This window comes from Magnolia sinica, chromosome 2 (assembly GCF_029962835.1).
Source record: "Magnolia sinica isolate HGM2019 chromosome 2, MsV1, whole genome shotgun sequence".
Classification (NCBI taxonomy): Eukaryota; Viridiplantae; Streptophyta; class Magnoliopsida; order Magnoliales; family Magnoliaceae; genus Magnolia; species Magnolia sinica.
The window spans coordinates 10,432,296-10,446,860 of NC_080574.1; the positions used below are offsets into that span (position 1 = coordinate 10,432,296).

The 14,565-nt window shown below is 41.8% G+C and overlaps 1 protein-coding gene and 1 non-coding gene across 2 annotated transcripts in view; one reads left to right on the forward strand and one right to left on the reverse strand.

Annotated features, from left to right (window-relative positions):
• Positions 1-4,663: 4,663 nt before the first annotated feature.
• LOC131238039 (probable bifunctional riboflavin biosynthesis protein RIBA 1, chloroplastic) overlaps positions 4,664-14,565 on the forward strand; it is a 47,094-nt gene continuing 37,192 nt past the window's right edge. The window contains exon 1 of the mRNA XM_058236165.1: positions 4,664-4,820. Coding sequence (XP_058092148.1) covers positions 4,664-4,820 — 157 coding nt within the window. The remainder of the gene's footprint in view (positions 4,821-14,565) is intronic.
• LOC131238061 (small nucleolar RNA R71) lies at positions 12,556-12,662 on the reverse strand. Its single transcript, XR_009167482.1, has one exon. It is a non-coding gene; the product is annotated as a small nucleolar RNA R71 (small nucleolar RNA).

A 14,565-nucleotide genomic window follows, 5' to 3' on the forward strand; every position in this document is an offset into this window, starting at 1 on the left:
TAAAAATTTGAATCCTCAGATGGATCCGACACCTCGATCACCAAAGTGGTCGTGAAGTGTTTTCTTCAACCAGTCAATGCGACGCTCAGGTCACAGACTCACAAAAAACGATGTCAGATCCTTGTCCTTACTCAAGAGCTGACCAACCTCAAAAAACTCTGAGTTGGTTAGGCCCTGGACCTCTTCTAGTATATCAAGTACTTTAGAAGTACGATTCACCGACTTGCCAAGGCCAAATTTAAGCATCGAGTCGGCAACGGTCTGTAGAGAGGCCTCGAGTACTTCACAAGGACGAGCAGGGCACGATCGTTTTCTCCCTACACTCCCACTTAGAGTGGCATTGGAATTAGACGTGTGAGTGGGAGTGCTACGTGAGCCGTGTTGTCCAATCGAATGACTGTTTGGCGAAAATGGGATGGTCCTTGCAGAGTCTGTGATAAAATCATCTGACAAGTCAATTGTATCATCGAGGTCATCATCAAGCTCTCTCCATACATCATTGAGTTCTTGTTGAAGACGAGATGATGACGCTGATGCGGCTATACTCCTACTGCTTTGGACAAAATGTCCCGATGCCTGGTCCGAACCGACGATAGTTACAAGATCATCCACTCTCAATCCATTTACCGCAGAGTTTCTCCGCACACGAGTGAGACTGCAACCGTACATTAATGAGTAATAAGTACAATAAGAAGTGTATACTAATGCGAAATTTTTCACTTTATATTGAAAAAATTATACCTTGAGATATTCCTCCCGGACTTCATCAGGAGCCGTCACCACCATCCGCTCGTTGTTCCATCCGAACCCGCTCGCCGCCAGCATATCTTTCACTGCAGTGTACTCCCTCTTGTAATACCTTAGTCAGTTAGAGACATTCTGCCACTTGAGGACTACATTGGTATGCTTTGTAATGACGTCGGTGGCAATTTGGTACACCTCACGTTTGAAACCATTATCGCCCTTGCGTCCCAATGCCATCGGGAGTCCATTTTATTTTCGAGGCTCGAGACGCAGGCTCGGCCAGAGATTTCACCGTCTTCATGCGTGGGGAAGATCGTGTGGGTACCACTGGTGTCTTGGCCAATGAATGTGTTGGTGTCGATGGATCACTAGACATCTTGTTTGTCATACCACCTGAATATCAAGTACATATGATGATTTGCATAAAGTCAGCCATAATCATAAGAATGTGATCCCTATTTTAAAAGATCGATTATTAAAAACATCATCTGGTATCTCCATATGATGACTCTACCATATCAAAGATTGGAAGATTGCAATTCCATTGATAGGTACGTAACATGATTTAGAAAGTAAATAACAATAAGTCATGAAATTTGTAACAAATAGCGATTAATTATCTAGTCCTACTATTTTGTTGCGCATCTGCCCACAATCTGGTTGCTATAGCATCGCACATGCGATTCCAATCATCTTTTTCACGCTTAGATGCTCGCAGTAACCATTGTCGCTCGTCGTTCGTTGAAACCTCGTGAGGCGTTAATTTACTCTCCCCATCAGTGGCAGATACTCTAGCTTAGTCCATCTCTTCTTAAGATTCTAGTTTAGTACGTATGAAATTATGTAAGACACAGCAGGCTATCACAATTTGAATCTGTGTGTGGAATTCATACTGTATAGTGGTCTTCAGGATGGGGAATCTGCCTTTCATAACACCAAAACAAAGCTCAATTGCATTAAACAGCTCTTTCATGTTGGCAAGTGCTCTCCCGGTTCGATACTCCTGTAAGCAGTATCGAACGCCCCGGTATGGAGCCATAAAACTGGGTGAATGTGTATATCCGGCATCGACAACGTAATATTTTCCTACACATTTGAATCAAAGTCTCATTGAGTGAATAATAACATCAATCAAGGTGATGAAATAGATTGGCAATCTCTTAAAAGATAACCAAATACCATGTGGGACAAGCAAGGGATCATCTGATCAACTCAATGCGTTGTGTAAGACCCTCGTATCCGAAGCAGAACCCCCCCAACTGGCCAATATGTAAATGAAGTTCATATCAAATAAACACGCCGCCAGTACATTTTGGGAGAGGACCCCCTTCCAATTGCGGAAGCTCGCATGGTCAATGGTAGGCAAATGAGCAGGAATGTGTATACCATCAATTGTCCTAACGCAATCCTAGATACATTGGATATAAGTGTGAATGAAGGGTAGTATAAAATGCGTATATGGAAATATAACCCGCCAAAATTAATACCTGAAAGTAAACAACCCAATTTGTGTTTGTCTGAATCTCAGATGGAGTCGCTAGTCCAGCTTGTTTAACAAAAATTGGGTACAACGACACAATTGCATCTAATACACTATGAAAGTGGCGACTCATAGTTTCACCCAATCGAATGAATATATAACCAATTACGCAATTCCGAGCATTGTGCCCCAATGTGTGTAGGAACATTACTAACTGTTCTTCAAGACTCACACATCGAGTATCACGCAGCACAGTCTTTTCACGTAGCTGGGTACATAGATCCAAGAACGTCTCTCGATTCATCCTAAGTTGCATGACACAATCCCGGTCACTGGCCCTAATGATAGAGTTGATGAACCTGGCGCGCTCATCCTCTCTATGACGAGTCAGCTGTTTAAACATGTATTCATGATAATATTCCCCGACAGCCGCCACACAAGCTATCATCGCCCTTGCAACCATGACACTATCTGTATCTTCTCCCGATTCTTCACTCTCCATCGCCAACTGATAACCAACACCATCAGGTTCGTATACTCAGATTGACAATAATAAGTACAATAATAATCGATTTTTGGATTGACTAGTTTGAAATTTTGAGAAAACTGTCATTAATAGATAAACTGCTTATGGACATGCATGAGAAATTGTAGTGAACAAAGTCTGTTTAATAGTGAAAGGATGAAATTTAAACAAAGCAAGAAACCTTTTAGGAAATGTTGATGAAGGGTCTGTACCAGCAAAAAATTACTTTTGGTTTCCATGCACATACTTTTTTCTTCTAAATGGCAACTAGATTGTATTATGATGAAGAAAAGTAAATAAATAAATATAAAAACAAAAAAACACATGGAGAGCTTATGAGAGATCATTCCATCTAGAAAATCCAAATCAGCTCCCTCACCCCAAAAACGCATGCAAGAATATCCATGGATCTTACAGAATAGAATCATCAACAACATTTTAGCTGTATACCAACTAACTCAGGACAGGATATCCCAGTCTAAAAAAGACACCTTTTGAATCTGGGATTAGATTTGGCTTATACCATTTATATTGAATGTTCATGTTTAGAGATTCAACCAGAACTCTTTTATCTTAAAAAAGTTCTGCTATTCCTCTCTTTCCATATCCCCCACACAGTACCATATGGATCATCTTCCAAATAGTAAACACTCAAGGATAAAATGGACTTTTTGCCCATATCACAAGCAACTCCACGATGGATTCATTAAGGGCCTCAGACACACCAAGATGTTGAAGAAATGTCAAAAAACTGCTCTTCTAGCTCCATTGTGAAGGAAGAGATGGCTGGTTGAATCTTCCGCCTCCCTAGACATGATGCACATGTTTGGAATGGCAACGTTCCTCTTCTTAATTTCTCATAAATACAAATATATTGCAATAAAGTCCACAAATATCCCCTGTATGTATCAATCCAGGTGTACAATAAATTTTTTAACTAACGGTGACAAAGTGTTAAGGGTCAAATATTGCATATCAGACCCCAGTTATTGCCTGGATTTATGAACGTAATACTGTTTAATGGCCTGTTTTAATCGTATTTATGTTGCATCGTGGATTTATAAGCATGGACTGAAAATAGGATATTAAAAGCACGGATTTAACGCCCATGAGTCACCAAGGCAAGGGAGGGACCCCAGGGGACCAAGATCGACAAATTCACACGCCAAAGACCTGAGAAAATCGAGAAACTGAAGCTCCAGTGGCCTGAAATTGATACAGAATACAAGATCACAGGGTTCTCACCATCCGTTCAGCTCGAAACTTCATATATGGCCTGAAGACCTTAAATAAGCAATACATGTCAAATTTCAGTAGTTGGATACCTGTGAAAGTGGTCCAACGGTTAGATCAGACCATGAATTACTGATCTGAGGCCCACTTGATATTCAGATATGCTTCAAACTCAGGCTTTATCCACTAGATGATATGAGAAAAGACATGGACAGAACGGATTTCTCACGACCATCATGATGGTGGCCTATGAGCATCGTGTGTATAGAGAGTGTATGTGCACTCAACGTGCACCGGATGGAGAAACCCAATCAAGGTCGGTATTGACCGACTCCTTATGCAAAACGGCAACTGCCGTTACAGCGGAGTTTTGCACCATTCGTCGGTTGATGTCGTGGGCCCCGCCCATTGTCTATATGGACAATCCAAACCATTCATCAAATTCGTAAAGTTCTGCTCACCAAGTCATAGGTGACGATTTTTGAGGAAACAAGGAGGATGGGATCGCAAACATCCAAAAGGAAGACTGACGGTGGAATGAAATCATCCATGGGCCACCAAGAAGCTAATCCAAAATAGGTCATGTCTGACCGATTTTTCAAGAGGAAGCTAATGAATGGACTAGATTTCCTCACCGACGCTGATCATGGGCCCCTCCAATCAAACAGTTATACACAGTAATGTGCGAAGGCTCTGTTCTACGCACGACCGAGAAAACCGGGTATTTCAGCGTAATCAACGATCAAATCTGCAACCAGGAAGCTGATCTGGACCGTCCAGATGGCAACCACGCAAATCACGACCCTTCGTATGAAGATAGAATAGACGGTGTTGACGGTATCTTCCTTGAAAAAATGGATCAAACGCAAGGAGTTGTGCGTTTCTCCTCTACGCAGAACAGAGGCAGTTTCTTAAAAAAAAAGAAAAAAATACGTCTCCAGCCAGCTGTCTACGGACTGCTCCTTGTGTGTATGCACCATCCGACCGACCTTCCATCTGTTTTAAAGGGAAGAAAGAAAAGAGAAAAAGGGAATCCAATCTCGGTTTGGGCTTGGACAATTGCAAGGGAAAGAGAGAGAGAAGATAGAGAGTAGTTGTTGTTTTTGTGTTCTCTTATTTTTGGAGAGTTCTAGCCGCATTATGTCAGGTTAAACCTCTTAGCTAGGGCTAAGAGGTGAAGCTTGTGGTGTGATGGGAACGATTCTATGGTTTTAATTCATGTTATGGCTTTGATTCATGTTAGACTAAGTTGATGTTGATTTAGTTTGATTAATAGGAATGCTTCCAGTTTTTAATGGTTTTTTGTGACTGAAATTACAATAGATCTGCAATAGCTTTGAGCATGTTCTTGGCATTATAGGTTTATGAATTTAGGAACCCTGTTGTTCACCATCGTCTCCTGGGCATGGTTGGATGACGGAACTCTTCCTGACATTCATACATCACTCAGATTGGCTATGAATTGGTTTAATTCTGTTGTTTGCTTTGTCTCATGGGCATGGTTTTGTGATGGAATCCATTCTAATTTACACCCGTCTGATCTCTTGAAAACTAGATTAAATAAAGTTAAGAATTGATTTTCAGGTTATATCTTCCAACTGGATGAAGATGGGACTTGAAGTCCAGTTGAGTTCATGAATCAACTGTAGATCTCCCTAATCTCTACAAGTGGATCCTCTGAATCCCTAGTTTCCTACCTCTGAATTCTTTAAGTTTTAAGATTAATATTTCACCATTATTCCCTCAAATTCATTCGATTTAGATTTCATCTTAGTCTAATTCTAGTTCTATTTAATTTCAGATTACGTACAGGTTTCAGTCCCTTGGGATTCGACCTCGGTCTCACCGAGTTTATTACTACATCACAACCCTATACTTGGGGAGTGAACACAAAGTCTCAACTTCAATTACCAAACTGCCAACTATTGAGTTGCAATAGAGTACATTAACCAAATGAAAAATTCAGAACTGGATTCATAGGAGAACAGTATACTCCCAGATGAATGGAAAAATCCAAAAATGTCTGTAGACGCTCATTTTTTCTTTTTCCAAAAATGAACAGATATGTAATTTTTTTTCATTTTTTTAGGTGGTAATTACACACCCCATGTCAGTAGACACATTTCATGTTAGCCATCCCCACTAGGGATCGATACTACGACCTCCAAATGTACTTTATACATGAAAAATTCATCTGCAGAACATGATTATAAATAACAAGTATATAATGTGCAAGTGTAAAATCCTGCAACAGAAAATCCATCTCATATATAGCAACAACAGAGAAATCCAACAATTGATCTACCAACACAGCAAACAATCTGAGATAATCCTGGTAAATCCATGTGACAGATACCAGAAAACCATCTGATAGATCCGAAAACCATTTCATTATGAAAGGAAAAGATACCATAGACTCAATCCAAAAAAAAAACAGGAAAAGCATGACAGGAAACCAAGAAAAACAGAAGACGCGCATCCCATAATCATGCTGTTAGGATGAGCTCAATTGTTGATATATGAAGCTGAATACGAGCCATTGAAGTTCATCATTAGGCTCTGTTTGGTAGCCACTTCAAAGTGATTTCATCTCATTTAGTTAGCAGTATTATGTATTAGAGATTATAGTTTAGTTTTTGTAAACTATGGGTTATCAAGAGTTTTTTTGTCCTTATGGAAATCTCTAATACACAATTAATGTTAGGATGTCTTTGGTTGCACCAATTGAAATTTCATGACATTTCACCATGAATCAGTCCAGTTTGGTGAAATTTTTCATGATATTTGGTGCAACCAAATACACCCTTATATAAAATAAGATGGACTCATTTTTAAGTAGCAGCCTATAAGACCCGTGTCCTAGTCCGTACCGTTCCGTTAGCCTCCACGGTCCTTTCGGTCAAATTCTGGCAACCTTCGCACCGTATCCGACGTTTGCGAGCGATTCTAAACCAGGTCCCGCATACCGAAGTCAGTTCGAACCGAAACCTGTATCTTAGCGACCGCGTCGTCGCCGCGGTTCCAACGCCGTGACTCACGCACCGACCCGATACCCAGGCTAGAAGATATCGGTCTGCATTTATTCCGAAGAAACGCCGCGCATTGCTAATCTCGAGGAAATCTCTACAATAAGTCTCATCAATAAACCATAAATGTATCCTTTATCCAAGTACAACCACCCCACTCCTCCTTTTTCCATAAGTCAAACCTCTCTCTCCCTTACCATCCCTCTTTTACCCATTTTTCAAACCAACCCATACTTCATTAATTATACCCACCACTTCATCCATCACTCTTAATATTCTATTTCCCTCATTTACTCAAACACTCTCCCAAGCAACAATTTCATACGTCCAAGCTTCTCTCTCCCAAGCCAAGTGTGGCCCACTTTCCCCACCCCTCTCATCTCCACCATCCAAACCCCATCATCCACCATCCAAGGCGAAGGCAAGGAGCTTAGAAGGCTAAGGGAGCAAGGAGAAGGCCTAGAGGTGGGTGATCCACCGTTAATTTTAAATTTTAGGATCCACTTTTTGTGGGACCTACTTGATGTATGTGTTGTATCAATGGAGGGCCCATAGTGGCGGGGTCCCTCCTCTCCATCACCGTCTCTCTTGTCTCTTCCTCTCTCCTTCTCTCTCTCTTTCCATTATGATGGTGTGGATCCCACCAAAATGTGTTATATCTACTCCATCCATCAACATCAGACGGTTGGGCCCACCCAATTATAGGTGAAGATCCACACCATCCACTGTTGAAATGGATCCAATGCCCTTCTTGTTATATGTTATATTTTATATAATATATATATGATATATAATATAATATTATATATATATAATATAAGATATATAAATATTATATATGTATATAGGTGTAGGCACTCCACATGCATGTGGAGCCCCACCATGACGCCTGTGTTTGCACCGTCCAGTGTCCCTGGACGCTGGACATGGGTTGGCTAACATGGAGTGTATGTACTGACGTGGGTGGGTACTAATAAAGCTTTAAAAAAAAGAGTTGCTTTTGGGATAGGCTACCTATGTAGGCTCCACCTTGATGTAGGGGGTCAATCCATGCCATCCATTCCATTCTTCAGCTCATTTTAGGCGTTGAGCCGAAAAATGAAGCTGATCCCATTTTCTGACGGGCCATACCATGGGAAATAGCGGTGTTACCATTGAAACGTACCTTGATCCTTCTATTCACCAAAAACAGGCCGCATATTGGACTCATTTGGTCGGTCTTGGACCGTGGAATCCAATGGCTGGAGTGGATTCATCTGATGTGGGCCCTGCAGGGGAAAAACCACAGAATTTCATTTTTTCAAAAAAAAAAACCAAAACAGCAGCAGCAACTGCTACTGCTGACAGAAGACGCAAGCAACGCCTGCGCTGGCTGCCTGATGGACGGACCGGCTGGGCCTCTCGGCTCTAGCTGTGGGCCCCACGTGATGTGTTTCGAACATCAACACCTTGCATTTGATGAGTCCCCTTTGTCCACGGGACGTCCCCAAAAATCAGTCGTAAATGGAACTCAGGTGGGCCATACCATCTAAAATCATGTGAAGACATGCCTAAACATATAAAATCATTTGGTGGGGCCTACCTGAGTTTTGGATGTTGCTGAAACTTGGTCTGGACCGTCAGCCAGGTGGGACACACATAATGGGTGGGCTGGATTTGTGAACCACATTTCGGTGGGCCCCACGCCCACCCCCAGGTCCAAGTGACCTTATAAACAGGTTGGACGACAGATAAATATCACGGTGGGCTCCCTGCCCATGTGACCCAGTCAACAGATTGGGTGGAAAATAAATGTTACGGTGGGCACCTCCCTGACTGTGTGACCTTATGAGCTGTGTGGATGGCAATAAACGTTCCAGTGGGCCCTGGTCCATGTGACCTTATCAACTAGTTGAATGGGAATAAACATTACAGTGGCCCCAGGGTCTGTATGACCTTATCCACATATTGGATGGAAAAATAAACGTTTATGGTGGGCCCACATGTGACCCACTAATGTATGTTTTGTATCCACACTGTTCATTTATTTTGTGGGGTCCACCCTATTTATGTGCCCCAAATATGGGCCACTCTAGGCAAGCCCACCGTGATGAGTGTGTCGGACTCTCTGTCCTTCTAATTTTGCCAATCATGGCTGCCATATGAGGCCCATGTGACTAGGCCTATTTTGATGTATTTGTGGCCCGATGTTGAGGCCCACTCTGATATATACGAGGCCCATGTGACTAGCCTATTTTGGTGTATTTGTGGGCCGTCCATTAAGGCTCACTTTGATTTGTATAAGGCCATTTGTTGAGGCTCATCTTAATATATTTGTGGCCGCCCACTAAGGCCCACTTGAGATATATGAGTCCATGGTTTGAGGCCCATTTGATGTATTGAAGGCCCATGGGTCGAGGCCCAATGGGATGTTCATGAGGCCCATCACAACGTGATTCTACCATGGTTCATGTGTTGACTATTGTAGTAGGCTACGCCTTGGGAGCAATAATGGTTTGACCTCCACATTGAATGGATAATGTTGGTTAAATGTCCGCATTATAACTCTCCCTAAGGCCCACTGATAGGCCCATACTTGTAGTAAGTAGGCCGTCTAGGCCCATCTCCGTTATACACAGAGCCCATCTCTTTATACATGTTTAGTATAGATCCATGATTCATGATCATTCGCATCATATGTATGCCTGATGTGAGGAGTGACCGATCATAGCATATGCCTTCGGGCGGACTGTTTATGGGCTCCCTGATATGCAGAGTTGCCCCATATAAGTGCATGGTACACGCAGGACTGTTGCATGACTGGTAGTGTGACTCATGCACTTGCATTTGTGTGATTATAGTTACTGTATGCCCTAGCGACATCAGGGCCATAGCCTCGATAGAAACATCGTGGATGGCAGGATTGGATACCGAAAATATTTGATTCTAGCATACGGGCGTCGTAGATGTCCCTGGGTGAAAATTTCTAAACCCGATGGTACTAGAGGATGACTCCAATATCGAAACTGAGTGGATACACGAGCGCGCGAGGGCCATATACCAGTAGGCTGCATCTCCCACTGTGTCGTGGTCGGTTGAAAAGGGGTGTGACCTTACCCACCTGAGTGAGGGGGCAATTTCTAGGTTGAGTTTGACCAGCTTAAGGAATCGATCCGCTATCGACGAGCCGGGCCCAATATTGGCAGACGGATAGTGAGGTCTCTTCCACCCTCCCAGTTGTGCGTCTGAATAGGGGCAGCAAGCTGGCGTAGAGTGTACTTGACCCCGGTGATTATATAGACTAAGAACCGCATTGATTTGATGCTCTAATGAGGAGCTGCATTGATATGTGGATGCGGATTAACATGCTTGACTTGCATTCTGCATCGCATGGCCTTGATGTGGCCGATCGCATTCATGTTTTGCACGCATGGCCTTGGTACGGCTGATTGCATTCATGTACTCATCACCATAATTTCGCATTACTCTGACCTTGCATTCTGAGCACACTTATATTGCGCACACACTTACACCACCCTCTAAGCTTTCTATAAGCTTATGCACGATTGATGTGTGCAGGTGATCCCAGGATGCAGCCGTAGCCTCATCAGAGTTGGAGCGTGCAGTCGAGCTTTGGAGTTCCTGTTATTATCATCACCTTGTATTTTCTTTTTACACACATTGTACTTAAAAGTTTTTGATCATAGTGGATTTTGTGATGGTGTTCTTGTGGTTATTGTTCGTGGGTTATGCTTGGTTATGCTCATTACAAATCAAATTGATGATTAGAAATCCTCCTTGTAGCATCGCAGGATCGGAACCTGGCGTTTGGGTGCCGGGAGCCGAGAATGGGGTACTATGGAAGCTGTCGACGCTGAATTCGGTAATCGAAAATTTTGTGAGCCCGGTTTCCGAGTTCGGGACGTGACACGGCCAAACAGGGCCTTATCCATTTAAGCTAGCATGGCATATGGCAGCTCTCTTTTTTTTTTTTTTTTTTGGCCTGAAATTCCACCGATTGGATTATCTTAAACACTCAATCAATTGACTACATTTTGGTCATTATCCATGCAGGCTAGAAAGTGTATATTTCACAATCGTTATCACCATAAACATCTCATTTCAGTAATGCTACATGAGGTATACCAAATACAACCCTTGTTTTAGAAGAGAAATATAAAGAACAGTTAATCTGTATACATGTATACATTGATATAACCATCATGTATACATGTATTTTATATATATAAAAAAATTCATCACTGGAATCTAAGGAGAACAGTCTATTATCAGAAGAATAGTGTCAAATTAAACAACGATGATGTATACATTGATAGAACTATCATTTAAACCATGTACTAAGAAACACAAAAAATCAATCCACTGGATTACAAGGCATACAGTCCATTCCTTGAACAAGCCTAAAAAATCCATACGACTCATCTATACACTGATGAGACTCTCACACATGTACAATTGGAAAGAAGAACCTGATTATTCAAGACAGGATTATGATGTCCAAGTGAAAAATCCAGCAACAGGAAATCCAAATGAGATATAGCAACAACTCTTAATTCATGCAATTGATATACGACCAGAACAAAAACCATATGATGTAATCTAGAAAATTCTATGTGACATGTAGCAGAAAACTATCTGGTATATATCAGGAAATTCAGTACTTAGAAGAAGAAGAAGATACATATAGACTCAATCAAAAAGAAGAGAAAGAAAAGATTGAAAAGAAATGAAAAAAACCAACAGTCAACAATAACACCAACATAAGGACATCTAACATATATTTTTCATGGCAGAGAAAAAAGATCAAAAAATGGCTATATAGACTAAGATGCGCATTTTGCAAGGAGTTAGCTATCCAGATGAAAAATACATAAATGAGGAGGGTTCACAGAATGTATGTATTGTCTTGTCAAACAGTCTACAAATAAACACTGTATGCAACCCAAACAGACACCTAATGAGGAGGGTTCACAGAATGTGACGATTGTAACATTGAAGGTGATCCCAGAAATTCCACAGATTATGATTTCCAGGCATTCGCTTGGCCGAGAAAGGAAGCCATAGAAATTCATAATTGCCATATACTCGTTCATCAACAATTCATATATAAATGTACTTTATACATGAAAAATTCATCTACAGAACATGATTATAAATAACAGGTATATAATGTGTACATGTAAAATCCTGCAACAAAAAATCCATCTCATATATAGCAACAACAGAGAAATCCAACAATTGATCTACCAACACAGCAAACAATCTGAGATAATCCTGGTAAATCCATGTGACAGATACCAGAAAACCATCTGATAGATCCCAAAAAACCATTTCATTATGAAAGCAGAAGATACCATAGACTCAATCCAAAAAAAGAACAGGAAAAGCATAACACGAAACCAAGAAAAACAGAAGACGAAAATCCACCCCCGTATAAAGAGAAAGCTAAGTCGTATTTACATTCACTGCGTCCTAGATCCATTGGTACATGGAACGACATGCAGAGGGAATTCATAAAAAAATTCTTCCCACATCATAAAACGATTACCCTCAGAAAAGCGATCATGAACTTTGCCCAAAAGGAAGATGAAACATTCTTCCAATGTTGGGAAAGGTTCAAAGATTTGGTCAGTTCATGCCCACAACACGGATTTGAAACGTGGCGCATTACAATTTTTTTCTACGATGGACTGACATCTTCCATGCGCCAAATGGTCGAGACAATGTGTAATGGAGAGTTCATTAATAAAGATGTCGACAAGGTATGGGACTACCTCGACAATTTGGCTGAAAAAACACAATCTTGGGACTATTACCCAAAGTCGAACACCACGTCTAGGCCGACTCAATTAAAGGAGAAAGGTGGATTATATCTCTTGAAAGAAGAGGATGATCTCAAGTGTAAAGTGACTACGCTCATAAGGAAAGTTGAGGCCATGGAAGGAAAGAAGGATAAGGTCAATGAAATTGTTTGCGGCATCTGTGATTGCAACATTCATACAACTGAAAATTGTCCTACAATACCCGCCTTTCGAGGAGTGTTGAATGAACAAGCTAATGCCGTAAACAACTATCAAAGACTTTTTACTAGACCTAACTCCAATACATACAATCCTGGCTGGAAAAATCATCCAAACTTTAGTTGGAGGAATGGACAAACGGCTACTCCTCCAGGTTTCTTTAATCAAAATCCAAATCAAGTGAAACCTCAAGAGGAACCGGTTCAAAATCCCATACAAGAGCTAGCTCAGTTCTGAAATTATTTTTCGCATACTTTGCTCGGGACTAGCAAAATGCTGGTTGGGGGTTGTGATCAGGGTCAAATATTGGATATCAGACCCCAGTAATTACCAGATTTTACGTATATGATAATGCTTAATGGAGTATTTTAATTGTATTTTTGTTACAGGATGAAGTCAGGAGCGTTAATTGAAAATTGATGTTAAAGGCATGGATTTCATGATCCAAAGTCTCCAGAGCACGGGATGGACTCCAGAGAAGTTATTTCTTTTCTTTATTGGTGCCTGAGATCTGAGGAAAGCAAGCCAAAGGGGCCCGAAAAGGGTCCAGAATGCAAGATCACATGGTTCCCGCTATCCAATCAGTTCGAAACTTCATACATGGGATGAAGGCCGTAAATTAACCGTACATATTAAATTTCAGCCATTGATAATCTCAGGAAGTGGTCTAACGGCCAGATCAGCCCCTTAATTCATTAAGTGGGGTCCGCTGGATATCTGGATATACATCAATTTTGGTCCTGACGGTTTAAAGAAGATGAGCAATAGGATGGACGGATTGGATTTCTCGAAATCATCACAATGGACACATATGTATAATGTATGTACATAGTGCACATGTGCACTATCGGAGCACCGAATGCACCTAAGTCGGTCAGCAGCGCTGACCCGACTTTCCTTTTCAAAAACGAAAAATTCCGTTTCCAGCGCGCGTAACGGACGGAAGTCCGTTTTTACGGACCGCTGTGGGCCCCACCGGTAGCACGTACGGTTGATCCAAGCCGTCCATCGTATAGAGGGCTTTGACAACTACAAAACCATGTTTTCATCTTGTGCCCATGCGTGCACACGTGCGTGATACAGAGGCCACAAACAGGCCGTCTTGTGACGTTCAAAACTGATTTTGTTCTGATTTCTTCTCTGGGCTGCGTCCACGCAAATTCAAAACCATCCATATTTGAACGAAATCTCGTCCTCTATCCAATGGACGGGGTGGATTTCTTCGAAAACGCTTATGTGGGGCCCACCGAGCATCACAGCGCCGGACGTGCGAAGGCTTACGCACGTCCGCGAAGAGCTAACTTCCAGGCGGTTGTGGCCCAACATCTTCGATCAGATGGAAGATCTGATCCGTCCATCGTGTAGAGGGCGTCGAGAGCTTCAAAACCATGTTGATATTCCTCGCCCATGCGTACACACGTGTGCGGTGCAGAGGCCAAAAGTAGACTGCCCCGGGACGTTCAAAACTGATCTTTTTGTATTTTCTTCTCTGGGCCGCACTAATGGACCTTCAAAACCACCTATTCTTGACTGAAA